Source organism: Phoxinus phoxinus, assembly GCF_949152265.1.
Source record: "Phoxinus phoxinus genome assembly, chromosome: 20".
Classification (NCBI taxonomy): Eukaryota; Metazoa; Chordata; class Actinopteri; order Cypriniformes; family Leuciscidae; genus Phoxinus; species Phoxinus phoxinus.
Window position 1 is genome coordinate 30,954,709 of NC_136895.1, and position 13,467 is coordinate 30,968,175.

Below are 13,467 nucleotides of genomic sequence, written 5' to 3' on the forward strand. Positions count from 1 at the left end.
AACTGTTTCGAGCCATTTTGTTGAATTCAGATTTTGTATTCAATAAAATACAAACAACAACAACAACATGTAAACCAAAAATAAGGGTTAAATAGTTACTAATGAAGACGTATTCCCTCTGTCATGTGTGGGGTGAAATAGGCATTTTTCAAGTAATTTAAAACATGGAAAGCCCCAAACACAATGATAATATTTCATGGCTTTTAGAAGTAACTACAATTATGAGATTATTTATTCTTGATGTAAGAAGAATCAGCAAACAATAAAAAGAGACAATGATTGTTTTTTATAAAATTATTTATTGGCTACTTGAAGCAAAGACAAATTAGTAAAGCATCTCAAGAGAATAAAAGTGAAGAAGGCCAGTTGCAAAGCTAGATGACATTACATCTCACATCTGCGTTTTCTAACCACACTATAAGGGGAAGAAAAATTAGCCCTACTTTTTTAATAAAAGTGTAAACAAACTACAAGTGATACATGCAGTATAAGAAAACTGAACATGAAATTAAATTCATAATAAAGCATAATGATATAAAATATATCATGAAGCAAATATATATTTAAAAATTAAAACTTGTCCATCTTTGAGGTGATCTGAATCTCACAGGTAAACACTTCTGGTCTTGAAAGTTAACTTCATTCACTGTGACAAATTTGGATGATGTTTCTTCGTCCTGTTCTTCGCATTGTGGCTGGTTAGGGCAGATTTTGGGGCGGTTTACACGACACCATGGACTGTAAAAAACTACAACGAAACTTTAAAAAAAACTAACGACTGAACTTACATTTGCGTGATAAAAATAAATGTAGTTTGGCTCACGTCCCATTAGACTACATGGAGAGCACAGGGTTTATGACCTATACTGCATCCAGCCACCAGGGGGCAATAATGCTTTGGTCTCACTTTTCATGACTTGTGCGGCACACCCGGTGAAAACGGTGATGTCATACGCATGTGTATTACGTGTTCAGTCTAGGCACGTAGAGTTTCTTTACAAAGTGCAGTGTTGGGGGAAATGCATTACAAGTAACTTGAGTTACGTAATCAGATTACTTTTTCAAGTAACTAGTAAACTATCGCATTACTTTTAAAATTTACAACAAAATATCTGAGTTACTTTTTCAAATAAGTAACGCAAGATACTTTGTTTTCCCATTTATTGACTGACAGCTCTCCTGTCCTCATGTTGAGACAAATCAAAGTGCAGAGGCGTGTGTGTGTGTGTGTGTGTGTACATGAGGGTTATTGTAGTTCTAGACTAAATGTGAGTATTTACTCATCTCACTTGCACAATTTTTTTTTATATTCCTCAAAATTAATAAAATCAGTGAATGCAAAATCAGAATACTATGCAAACCTCCAATAAGTAAATATGTTAAATAAAACATAAATTTGTATGCATTTAATCTCACTTTATTGACCAATGTACTTGCTTCTGACCCTTCGATGATGCAGTTTAATAAGCAAAAATGACTATAGATAGATAGAAAGGTTTGCTTTCCTCTACTGTACACATTTCCTTTAGCCGGAGGATTATTATTTCACTTTTGGTGTGAAAGTGTCTTTACATTTGCCCAAAAATAGAACATTTGTGTTATAAAAAAACAAGCCCAGCCCAGATGGGGGAAAAAGTAACGCAAAAGTAACGTAACGCATAACTTTTCTAAAAAAGTAACTAAGTAATGCAATTAGTTACTTTTTAAGGGAGTAACACAATACTGTAATGCATTACTTTTAAAAGTAACTTTCCCCAACACTGACATCGCCAACTACTGGTCTGGTGGCAGAATACAGCAACTTTAGTTGTTTTCACGGATCCGAGTGAACTGGGATCTGTACGCACAAAACCACAAAGTAAAAACGTTTCCATTTTTAGTACATCTTTGTTGTGTAATTGTAAACATACCCGGAAGAAATTGTATTGCTCAACGGTACTATTGTCGCATTTGGTGAGGATGCGGCTTCACACTTGAAAGTTCTGGATCTGAAGATGATCTACTTGCTGTGATTGTTTTTTGTGTGACTGTGAAGAGAAAATGCTTGACTGAAGCTCTTCCCACATGTAGTGCAGTGATACGGTTTCTCTCCAGTGTGGATCCTCTCATGTTGTTTCTGATGTCCTGACTGATTGAATCTCTTATCGCAGTGTGAACACTTGTAAGGTTTCTCTCCAGTGTGAATTCTCTGGTGCCGTTTCAAATCTGGCGTTGTAAAAAAACTCTTCCCACATTCAAAGCACACATAAGATTTTTCACCGGTATGTATTTTCTGATGAAGCTTTAAATTTTGCAGATCATAAAAACTCTTTCCACACAGAGAACATGAATGTGGTTTCTCCTTTGAATGGCATTTCATGTGTCTCTTCAGGGCCGAAACCCACAAAAATGTTTTGCCACATTGATCACATTCGTGCAGTTTCTCTCCAGTGTGGATGATCACGTGTGTCTTAAGGGTTCCCTTTTCTACAAAACTCTTCCCGCACTGATCACATGTGAACGGTTTCTCTCCAGTGTGTATCCTCATGTGAACCTTGAAATTCTTTTGGTGTGTGAATCTCTTCCCACACTGATCACATGTGAATGGTTTCTCTCCAGTGTGGATTCTCATGTGAATTTTGAGACTCTTTTGGTGTGTGAAACTCTTCCCACATTGAACACATGTGAAGGGTTTCTCTCCAGTGTGGATCCTTACGTGAACCTCGAGACTTTGTTTGTATTTAAAACTCTTTCCACAAAAAGAACACGAATGTGGTTTCTCCTGTGAATGAACTAACATGTGGCTCGATAGGCCGGTAGCCCTTGAAAATATTCTGCCACATTGATCACACTCATACGGTTTCTCTCCAGTGTGGATTTTCATGTGTTCCTTAAGGTGCCCTTGTTGTGTGAAACTCTTCCCGCACTGATCACATGTGAACGGTTTCTCTCCAGTGTGGATCCTCATGTGAATTTTGAGACTCTTTTTGAATGTGAAACTCTTTCCACATTGACAGCAGATGAAACATTTATTTTCTCCTCTGTTCAATAAAGAAATACTCTCAGTCTGTGGGCAACTTTTTTCTTCTGTTTTGACATCATATTTCTCCTCCTCTTCACTCTCCTCATTCTTCAGCATCAGGCCTGAAATGAAAGCAAAAAAGTTACATTTTGAGGTCATGTCGTATGTTCTTAACTATTTTCGTGAAGGGTTAGGGTTAGATTTTTCTTTGCTAATTATTGACCTGGAGAGTCCTGAGAATTGTGCCGCAGTGGCTTTATCGAGGTTGAGCCAAAAATCTAGGGCTAGTTCGCGAAAGTTGTTTTGTGAAATACTCTCCAATATTTAACAAACTATTCGATTGACAGCGGCAGTCCTAAAGGTAAAGTCGCTCAGAATGAGGAGTTCTACCATACGGTATGAATGCTGTGGGCATGTGCCAAAAATCGTGTGGTATACAATCCTTTACAGACGTGAAAAACGTAAAGGCACCCCCCTGGTGGCCGATTTCTTTTCGAATTTATGACAGGTCTCTAGGATCATGAATCAAACACCCGTTATCCTTGTCTGATAGCTGCTCAAACTTCATTGGCCGCCACCGGCCGCGTTTTTTGAGATGCGCGAATGTCCTCAAAGCCCGTCTTGGCACCTTAAACGAAGACACCGCACGCCAATTTTCAAGTCAATCAGACTTAGTTTTTTTCTCCAAGTCAATCAGACTGCGTGCTTTTTCACACAACTACAGAATGAGCTCTTACATAAGTGTGCAGAGTTTGGTAAAAATATCTGTTCACAAGTTATAGCCATTTTAGCAAAAGTGGCTCCTTCCACTTTGAACGTTTTGGCGGCCCTTTGAGACCGTAAATCTTTTTTTGATAATTGTTGACAATCTTTCTGCACTGGTTTGGTTCCGATTGGGCCAAAAACCTAGGACTAGTTTGCAAAAGTAGGTTTTCCAAAAAATCCCAAATACCCGAGAATTTAGATCGTATCCGATGCAACGATATAAGACACTTGAGCCTACGCCTGGCCGTTTAGGAGTTTTGAGCGCTGTAGCGCCCTCGTCAGGCCGGGCCGTGGTGACGTTATTGACGGTGTGAGTACTACCAGCCCTCAAAGTTTCAAGTCTCTATGACTTACGGTTTGGTCTGAACGTTCAGTTTTAGGTGAGAATGCTGATCGAAATTTTAACAATTACAATCGTGTTTCAGCGCTACATACAACCGCAAACTGAGTAGCACCGGCGGTGGTCCGCCAAAACGCTTTTTTTTAATGTGAATGTTGTTTTACATCAATATTATGACTAGGGATGGCAAAAACTAAAACATTTCTTGACCAGCCACCGAGCCTCATTAGCCGGTTGAAACCGGTTAACCGATTAGTTTAAAATATGCTACGCTATTTGAAATAACAGCCATTTTGAGCCGCTCGCAATTTCGCAACTCTGTCGCATCTCTCTGCCGCTCTGCCTCCCGCTCACACACACACACACACACACACACACACTGCCCCGGCCGAGGAGCTTGTATGTAGTCGGAGGACAAATGGATCCTTAGTTTCGAAATGGTTTGGGTACAAGCAAGGTGATCGAGTTTCGAAATGGTTTGGGTACAAGGTGATCGCGTTGAAAGTAAAGGCGTTTAGATGACACGGAAGGTTGGCTTTGGCTACCTTTCTCACCCGAAGAGGCTTGCGGGTGTCGCGCTTTCAAGTGATACATCATAGATGATGTGCTACTACTGTATTTAAGCGCTGTATCACACAAGTTGCAACTTATGTCATTCTTTTTGGTGAAATGGTCCCACACACTACTTTTCTTTGCACGCTTCCTCCTGTCGTCTGCCCTGGCTCTAACCTCGAGTGTGTTAGCCTGTAGCCTTTTGCTCTTTAGTAAATTTTCCTACTACAAACACTAAATCTGATGAACTGCTTTATAACCTTAATGTTCTTCAGTCTCACTAATGAAGAATGAGGAATAATCACCAACCTCTTTGTTCTTCAGTGTGTTTCATTCTGCAGTGTTCTGGATCTCTCCTGTTCTCACTGTCCTTCAATAAACTCTGTCTTTGCAGATTTCAGCTCTTCCTGATGGTGTGATGCTCGTCTTCACTTGTAGCTGATGGGAATATTCCAGCATTTATTGGTGAATTGCAGTGGGAGGAGCTTCACTGAAGAAGGAGAGGCTTCACTGAAGGAGCAGGGGTTTCCCTGAAGGAGGAGAGGCTTCACTGAAGGAGGAGGAGCTTCCCTGAAGGAGGAGGAGCTTCACTGAAGGAGGAGGGGCTTCACTGAAGGAGGAGGGGCTTCACTGAAGGAGGAGGAGCTTCACTGAAGGAGGAGGAGCTTCACTGAAGGAGGAGGAGCTTCACTGAAGGAGGAGGGGCTTCACTGAAGGGGGAGGAGCTTCACTGAAGGAGGACAGGCTTCGCTGAAGGAGGAGGAGCTTCACTGAAGGAGGAGCAGATCTGACAAAATAAAGAAGAAATCGCTTACTGAGTTTGTTCGTCTGCGAAAAAAAAAAAGAGCAAAAAAGGCTAGATTAGGGGTTTTCGGTACCAGAGGAACCTTTTCATAGTTCCTAGAAACTATTGGCAGAAGCTCCCGGATGTCGGCGTGTTCGCACCGCAGGAACTAGGAACGATTTTAGTTCCAGGAACTCCTTTTGGAGGAACTAATTTACTCCTACTTCAGAGTCGGTCTAAACCAGCGCTATAGGAACTATCCGTGACGTTAGTGTTCGCTGATTAACCGAACGCACGCAAAACACCAGCACCCGCCATTTAAAAAAAAAAAAAAGTCTGTGTAAACACACCGATTATAGCCTTTATATTTACTCCAGTAACTAACTCTACAAAAATGTAAAACTGTGATAGATGAAGCTCTTAATATTTACGCTGACGAGAAAACCCAACACGACTCTTAAAGGGTTAGTTCACCCAAAAATGAAAATAATGTCATTAATGACTCACCCTCATGTCGTTCTAAGCCCGTAAGACCTCCGTTCATCTTCGGAACACAGTTTAAGATATTTTAGATTTAGTCCGAGAGCATTCAGTCCCTCCATTGAAACTGTATATACAGTCTACTGGCCATTAGGGATGCATCGATCCGATATTCAGTATCGGTATCGGCTCCGATACTGCCATTTTTGCCAGATCGGGTATCGGTCAGACGAGGCCGATCCAAATCCGATATTGTGCGTATAGCCTACTATTCTGTGCTATTGTTAAGCCCCACAAAAGGCACATTAAACATTATAAAGCACCATAAAGTTGTCCTGCACTATATTATAAGTGTTCGGAAGCCATTATATAGTATAATGTGAGATAGAAATTAATATTTAAGTCATTATATTCAAGATCACGTACACTTTTCCCTCCGCTGCGGCTGTCAGTCATTCTCCATCCAGCATCAAACAGCGCGTCGCGTTCGGTACGACAGTCAACACGATGAAAAACTCTCTCCAAGATGATTCAATGTTACTATACTTGATCTGTAGATAAAGGTCTATGGTTTTGCATTAAACAACTTTATCTTGCTGGACTTTATTGCTGTAAGTTACCTTAATCATGTTACTTTCTACCGGGTGTCTCTCACAACAACACTGGAGTCAGAGCATTATAATTGTTCTTCACTCGCACAGTAACTGACATTTAAAACTGTTAAAAGAAAATGCTCAATAAACGATTGCATAGATAGATACTGTATAATACACTACGCATCAATATGTCTTTCCTTTGTGATTTGAACTTTTTAATGCGGACTCGACGCGCTGCGCGCTGTGACTCGTGTTGCTTCAAGCGCATCATTCTGCGCTCGCGATGCGCATAAGCATTTTGTGCCGCACTGTATTGGGGCCTTTCATATCATAATACAGCGACGCAATGAACGATTATTAATAGCCTTTCTAGTTCTGTCCTATATATCATATGTTGCTGCCTCATTAAACCGCTGTGCTATACATTTAAAACATGTCTCAATTTTATAGTAGGCCTAGGCTATAAAATAATTAATCTTTTTGATTTTTGTTATCTTGTTTTTCATGAATGTATTTTACAACAATACAAAGAGCAATGTGTAACGTTTTACCAAATTTAGTGTTACACTTATTGTCTCACATTTGTTCCCCACTAAATGTTTTTTCATGTTCAGATTTAATACAATTATTGTGCACTTGTGATTTTTTCTAGACTAAATTTTATACTGAATTATCCACTAATCTAGTTTATAATAGCATTTTTGTCACAGATTTTGATCATATTTTTATTTTATTTGTTGTTTTTCTTTATAATGAAGTTGTCTGTATTAAGTAGATTGTGTTTAACACACAAAAGAGTGATTATCACATCAACACACAGAGTTATAGAAATTCTACTTGATTAAAAAGAAAAAACTGTGCTGGTATCGGATTGGTATCGGTATCGGTCGATATTCAGAATGTTTGGTATCGGATCGGATCGATTCTGAAAAAATGGTATCGTTGCATCCCTACTGGCCATGTCCATAAAGGTAATAAAAACATCATCAAAGTAGTCCATGTGACATCAGTGGGTTAGTTAGAAGTTTTTGAAGCATCGAAAATACTTTTTGGTCCAAAAATAACACAAAATAAGACTTTATTCAGCATTGTATTCTCTCCCGGGTCTGTTGTCAATCCTTCACAGTTACGCTGATGGCGTAAGACGCTGATGACGTGTATTTCTGGTGCGCCCGAGCTTCATTTATATACTGAGTGAAACGCACGCTGTAAAAGTGTCTAATCCGCGACATGCACATTTACGCACCATTAAAAAAATGATATCCACGCAAACAATGTAGAATAGCTTGAATATAGCGTGCGTCTCCCTCAGACTGTAAACGAAGCTCGGGCGCACCAGATGACACGTCATCAGCGTCTTACGTCAGCAGCGTCACTGCGGAGTCCTGAACGCAGATTCACAACAGACCCGGGAGAGAATACAATGCTGAATAAAGTCTTATTTTGTGTTATTTTTGGACCAAAAAGTATTTTTGATGCTTCAAAAACTTCTAACTAACCCACTGATGTCACATGGTCTACTTTGATGATGTCTTTATTACCTTTATGGACATGGCCAGTATACTGTATATACAGTTTCAATGGAGGGACAGAATGCTCTCGGACTAAATCTAAAATATCTTAAACTGTGTCCCGAAGATGAACGGCGGTCTTACGGGCTTAGAACGACATGAGGGTGAGTAATGACATTATTTTCATTTTTGGGTGAACTAACCCTTTAAGGGGACCAAGCGAAACATTATAATGTATTTCTGCTCAGCAACACTGGACATCAAACACACGCTAATACTTTTTCATATACGGTTTACTTTCTTTGTTTAACAGTTCCATCCAATGACGTATTAGACAGGAAAGTGCGACTTCATTAATCTACGATAGGTCTAAGAATGCGAGCGCTGTGAGCTCAGTCGTTCTCAACGCCGTCAAAATAAAAGTCACAACAACAAGCGCGGCTTACGTCACTTCAGAGTTCCCTTATGTCAATTTTAGGGTTGGTGATGTCACTAACCCGGGAGGAATGTTGTGTAATCCCGTGTAGTTTTTTGTAATTCTTTAAAAAGCGTTTTCTTTAAAAGCAAATATCTCCCTTTGCTTTGAACTTTGAGCGTCGTAACTTTGCATATGTTGTTTATGATCAAACAGCAACATTACACACTAACTAAAGTTAGAAAAGTGAAATCATAATAAATTTCAATCATCATACAATACCCAGCCACAACCCACCAAAATTTAAATCAGATTTGCGCTCTGTAAGTGGAGAACAGCAGTATCAAGGCTGAGAGGACGTTAACATTAGTAGTACCTCAAACGGTTAAAACAATGTGATAAAAATACACACAAGCCTGACCCAAATTAGTTTATATAGAGCATTCGTTATCCAGCAAAGTTGCATATTTAAAGATAATGACATAAGAAAGCAAACTGATATGTTCATGCAGCCGACAGAAACATATACACAAATCAGAAACACGGATTTCAGTTTTTTTTTTTTAATCAACACTGTAATACATAGGCTATTTTGTTATATTGATTAGATAATCATCAAGTAGGGGGGATATATCGTTATATTGAGATATCACAATATAAAAATGTGACAATACGTAGCGTTGATGTCAATTTGATTTGTGGAATAGAATTAGTTTTATTTAAGGCTCAGCTTACTGTATAAGCTATATTTCACCCAAAAATGTAAATACTGTCATGTACTCACCCTCATGTTGTTTCAAACCTGTAAGATTTTCATTTAACTTCCAAAAACAAATAAAAAATGTTTTATGAAACCTTAAGGATTTCTGTACCTACATTTAAAGTCCATTTCTCTAAAATGTGTATAATGTTGAATACAATGTATCATAATGCAATGGGGGAATATGTGTGTATCCTGATAAAAATATATAATAACAATAATATTATTTTAAGACAAATAAATTGCGATAAGGTTCATCACTATTTTATGCTTCATGTTTGTTTTCATTCAGTATCAATTTTGGAAACTGTTTTTTTATTATGAAACTTACCTATATCTAGTAGATGTCACAGTATCTGATCGTGTCGTTTGCTCAAGTCTGTTGACAATAAAATGAGCTTAATGTGGCAGTTTACAGATCTGAAGACATCAGCATAATGAATGAGGGGAAAACAGGATCTATTGACATGAAATAAAGAGGCTTTTCAGCTGCTCTGATAATAGATGAGCCATAGACTATCAACACTCATTCAACAAGCCATTCAGGATCAGCAGATCATCTCACTTTATTATAAGTATTTGCTGCTAAACAGATAGTTTGAGTCAGAATATCTGCTGAAAGTCTATAAAAGTGCTCTAATATTAAACTATTAATTCTCAAATGATACAGAAAAAAGCAGCAATACAGAAGACAGACACTAATGACATCGTTATCAACCGTTGTAATTTGTCCAAACGAATCTAAATATAGTTCGATCTCCTAATAACTACATTCATAACAAACTCCTTCGCTAAGATCTTGCCGTTTTTTATGTGAAATAAACCCGTCTTCTAGCGTTTTAGCTAGCAGACACAAAGAGCGCCGAACCCGATTAAAACATTTTAAAAATTACCTCATAAATGTTGCTTTGATAAACTGTGTTGCCACGAAATAGCGTGAACTGCTCACCTCAGAAGACCTGAGACTGACTGAAGGAGCGCGCGGCGCGCTGGTGATGACGTCATCAGCGCGAGACTCTTCAATGGGAAGTTCGGATCATTTTACTGACTCGGATCTTTGAATCTCGTTCATCAAATTGAACGAATATTTTTTTTTAAAGTAATTTCGTTCTTCAGCAGAATATAATTAAAATGTTACATGATAGCCACATTTCCCAAACACATCAAATGTTAATCACAAAAATAAGATTTTTTTTTTTGCAAAGACAAGGGTAAACAGTTAGTTTACCTCACCTCCCGATATGAGTTGTTTGTTCATCCCGTGACCTCCTCATAAATTGAGCTATGCAGTCGGTATCGGATACAGAATTGATTCGAGTAAAAAGCGCACCTGTTACAGATTTCCCATGAGTTGAGTTCGGCTGTTTCTGTATCAGTTCGACACACAGATTTTCTGTTGTCTTCTTCAGTTGTTCCCAAAAACGTTTTATTAATATATATATATATATATATATAATGTTTGTAACTTCACACCTAGTACCAAAGAAAGACGGGGGACTTCGACCCATTCTGGACTTATGACAGCTGAACAGATTCATAAAAGTACTGCCCTTCAAAATCCTGACTACACCACAAATTCTGGAATATAAAGAACTGGGAGAATGGTTCACTTCCATAGACTTAAAGGGATACTTCAGGATTTAGCATTAAGCTTTGTGTCAGTAGAAAGCCAGTATTATTTGCGAACTGCCATGCTTCCCCATGCCTCATATCCCCCTGAGACTAGAGATTTATATATTTTTAGTCTGGATAAAATCCTCATATGACGCAAAAATCATCATATTGTGTCATATGAGGATTTTTTGGCCAGAGGCTTAAAACTACAGCCAGTAGGAGGCGCTGTTCCGCATGTTTTTAACCCGCCCATAGATAGAGGGAGGGATCTCACTCACAGAATGTACAAATAGTGTCAGCCATCTTTTATTTGGAAGCTAAGCTAACCGGCTCTTGTTCTGTGGAGAAAGTTGAGTAGTATCGGTTACCGTCCTCAACTCGTCCCGTTCACGGTTCTCCCGCGGCCGTCAGTCTCGTCCCGCTCGCTGTTCTCCCGCGGCCGTCAGTCTCGTCCCGCTCGCTGTTCTCCCGCGGCCGTCAGTCTCGTCCCGCTCGCCGTTCTCCCGCGGCCGTCAGTCTCGTCCCGCTCGCTGTTCTCCCGCGGCCGTCAGTCTCGTCCCGCTCGCTGTTCTCCCGCGGCCGTCAGTCTCGTCCCGCTCGCTGTTCTCCCGCGGCCGTCAGTCTCGTCCCGCTCGCTGTTCTCCCGCGGCCGTCAGTCTCGTCCCGCTCGCTGTTCACCCGCGGCCGTCAGTCTCGTTCCGCTCGCTGTTCTCCCGCGGCCGTCAGTCTCGTCCCGCTCGCTGTTCTCCAGCGGCCGTCAGTCTCGTCCCGCTCGCTGTTCACCCGCGGCCGTCAGTCTCGTCCCGCTCGCTGTTCTCCCGCGGCCGTCAGTCTCGTCCCGCTCGCTGTTCTCCCGCGGCCGTCAGTCTCGTCCCGCTCGCTGTTCTCCCGCGGCCGTCAGTCTCGGCCCGCTCGCTGTTCTCCCGCGGCCGTCAGTCTCGTCCCGCTCGCTGTTCTCCCGCGGCCGTCAGTCTCGTCCCGCTCGCTGTTCTCCCGCGGCCGTCAGTCTCGTCCCGCTCGCTGTTCTCCCGCGGCCGTCAGTCTCGTTCCGCTCGCTGTTCTCCCGCGGCCGTCAGTCTCGTTCCGCTCGCTGTTCTCCCGCGGCCGTCAGTCTCGTTCCGCTCGCTGTTCTCCCGCGGCCGTCAGTCTCGTCCCGCTCGCTGTTCACCCGCGGCCGTCAGTCTCGTTCCGCTCGCTGTTCTCCCGCGGCCGTCAGTCTCGTTCCGCTCGCTGTTCTCCCGCGGCCGTCAGTCTCGTCCCGCTCGCTGTTCTCCCGCGGCCGTCAGTCTCGTCCCGCTCGCTGTTCTCCCGCGGCCGTCAGTCTCGTTCCGCTCGCTGTTCTCCCGCGGCCGTCAGTCTCGTCCCGCTCGCTGTTCTCCCGCGGCCGTCAGTCTCGTTCCGCTCGCTGTTCTCCCGCGGCCGTCAATCTCGTCCCGCTCGCTGTTCTCCCGCGGCCGTCAGTCTCGTCCCGCTCGCTGTTCTCCCGCGGCCGTCAGTCTCGGCCCGCTCGCTGTTCTCCCGCGGCCGTCAGTCTCGTCCTGCTCGCTGTTCTCCCGCGGCCGTCAGTCTCGGCCCGCTCGCTGTTCTCCCGCAGCCGTCAGTCTCGTCCTGCTCGCTGTTCTCCCACGGCCGTCAGTCTCGTCCTGCTCGTCGCAGTAAACATGATGAACGGCGACTGTAGAACGCAAAAGCGAATCCTCGACATTTTGGGTGACATCAAAATACTGGGCAGACTTACGGAGACTCACTAGTAGCCTAGCCTTGTTGTTTAGCTGCGCTCTTACCGGTAGGCTTGGCCTCCTAGGGCAACGAAGCAAGTGCATTCTGGGAGTTGTTGTCTTTCATCCCCATAAGCCAAAAATAAATTTTCTGGCTTTTCTCAGTCTAGAAGGCTCCAAATTCAAAAATAATTTCACATTTCTTCTACATAAATTACCCATTTTAAATACACATTCATCTTTCCAGAGGTGAAGTATCTCTTTAAAGGATGCATATTTCCACATATCCATCTGTCAGGATCACTGCCCGTTTCTTCGCTTTGCCTTTCAAGATTGGGTTTATCAGTTCAGGGTTATTCCAATTGGCCTGTCTCTGCCTCCAAGGGTCTTCACCAGCGTGGTTTCAGCAGCCCTTCGTCCTCTTCAGTGTGCAGGTTTGAAAATTATATCATACCTGGACGACTGGCTAATTTGTGCTCCTTCTCGCAGTCAAGTCATGAGGGACACAGAAATGGTGCTTCAACATGTCCAGTCTCTCGGGTTCAAAGTGAACTGGGAAAAGAGCATTATAAGTTCCAGACAACAGACAGTGTTTGTGGGAATTTCGCTGGATTCCCAACTGATGACTGCATCGTTATCACCCCAGAGGGTGGTACAGTTGGTCAGTCTAGCTCAGTCATTCTGTCTGAACAAGAGAATGAAGTTGATTCAATTTCAGCGATTGTTGGGCATGATTGCAGCAGCAGCAACTGTGGTCCCGCTCGGCCTAATGTTACACCCTTGGAACAAAAAGACGTTACCATCACAAGGGGTTCCTCTAGGCAACACCCCAGTGAGGCGGTCTGTGGTAACGACAGATGCTTCTCTAACGGGGTGGGGAGCAGTTTGGGAAGGCAGGTCCATCAGGGGACTCTGGGAATCCCCCTGGACC

At 42.3% G+C, this 13,467-nt stretch overlaps 2 protein-coding genes across 5 annotated transcripts in view; both read right to left on the minus strand.

The window, feature by feature from the left end:
• LOC306988166 (uncharacterized protein) overlaps positions 1-13,467 on the minus strand; it is an 88,296-nt gene that overhangs the window by 29,493 nt on the left and 45,336 nt on the right. The window lies entirely within an intron of this gene.
• On the minus strand, positions 289-10,294 carry LOC306988164 (uncharacterized protein). 4 transcript variants are annotated; one of them, XM_079592951.1, is made up of 4 exons: positions 10,098-10,193; positions 9,536-9,583; positions 4,968-5,445; positions 289-3,123 (listed from the first exon to the last, which is right to left on the minus strand). In XM_079592951.1, the coding sequence occupies exons 3-4, from the start codon at positions 4,990-4,992 to the stop codon at positions 2,000-2,002; spliced, it is 1,149 nt and encodes a 382-aa protein (XP_079449077.1). In that variant the 5' UTR covers positions 4,993-5,445; positions 9,536-9,583; positions 10,098-10,193; the 3' UTR covers positions 289-1,999. The 4 variants fall into 4 exon arrangements, with proteins under 4 accessions (XP_079449077.1, XP_079449080.1, XP_079449078.1 ...); XM_079592954.1 differs by lacking the exon at positions 9,536-9,583 and having other exon boundaries at positions 10,154-10,294; XM_079592952.1 differs by lacking the exon at positions 9,536-9,583 and having other exon boundaries at positions 4,968-5,486; positions 10,098-10,182.

Excerpts from the sequence above, each read along its gene's own strand:
- LOC306988164 (XM_079592954.1), bottom strand. The coding sequence starts at position 4,992 with ATGAAACACACTGAAGAACAAAGAG. Across the intron at positions 3,124-4,967 it reads ACACACTGAAGAACAAAGAG|GCCTGATGCTGAAGAATGAG; the intron begins GTTGGTGATTAT and ends CTTTCATTTCAG.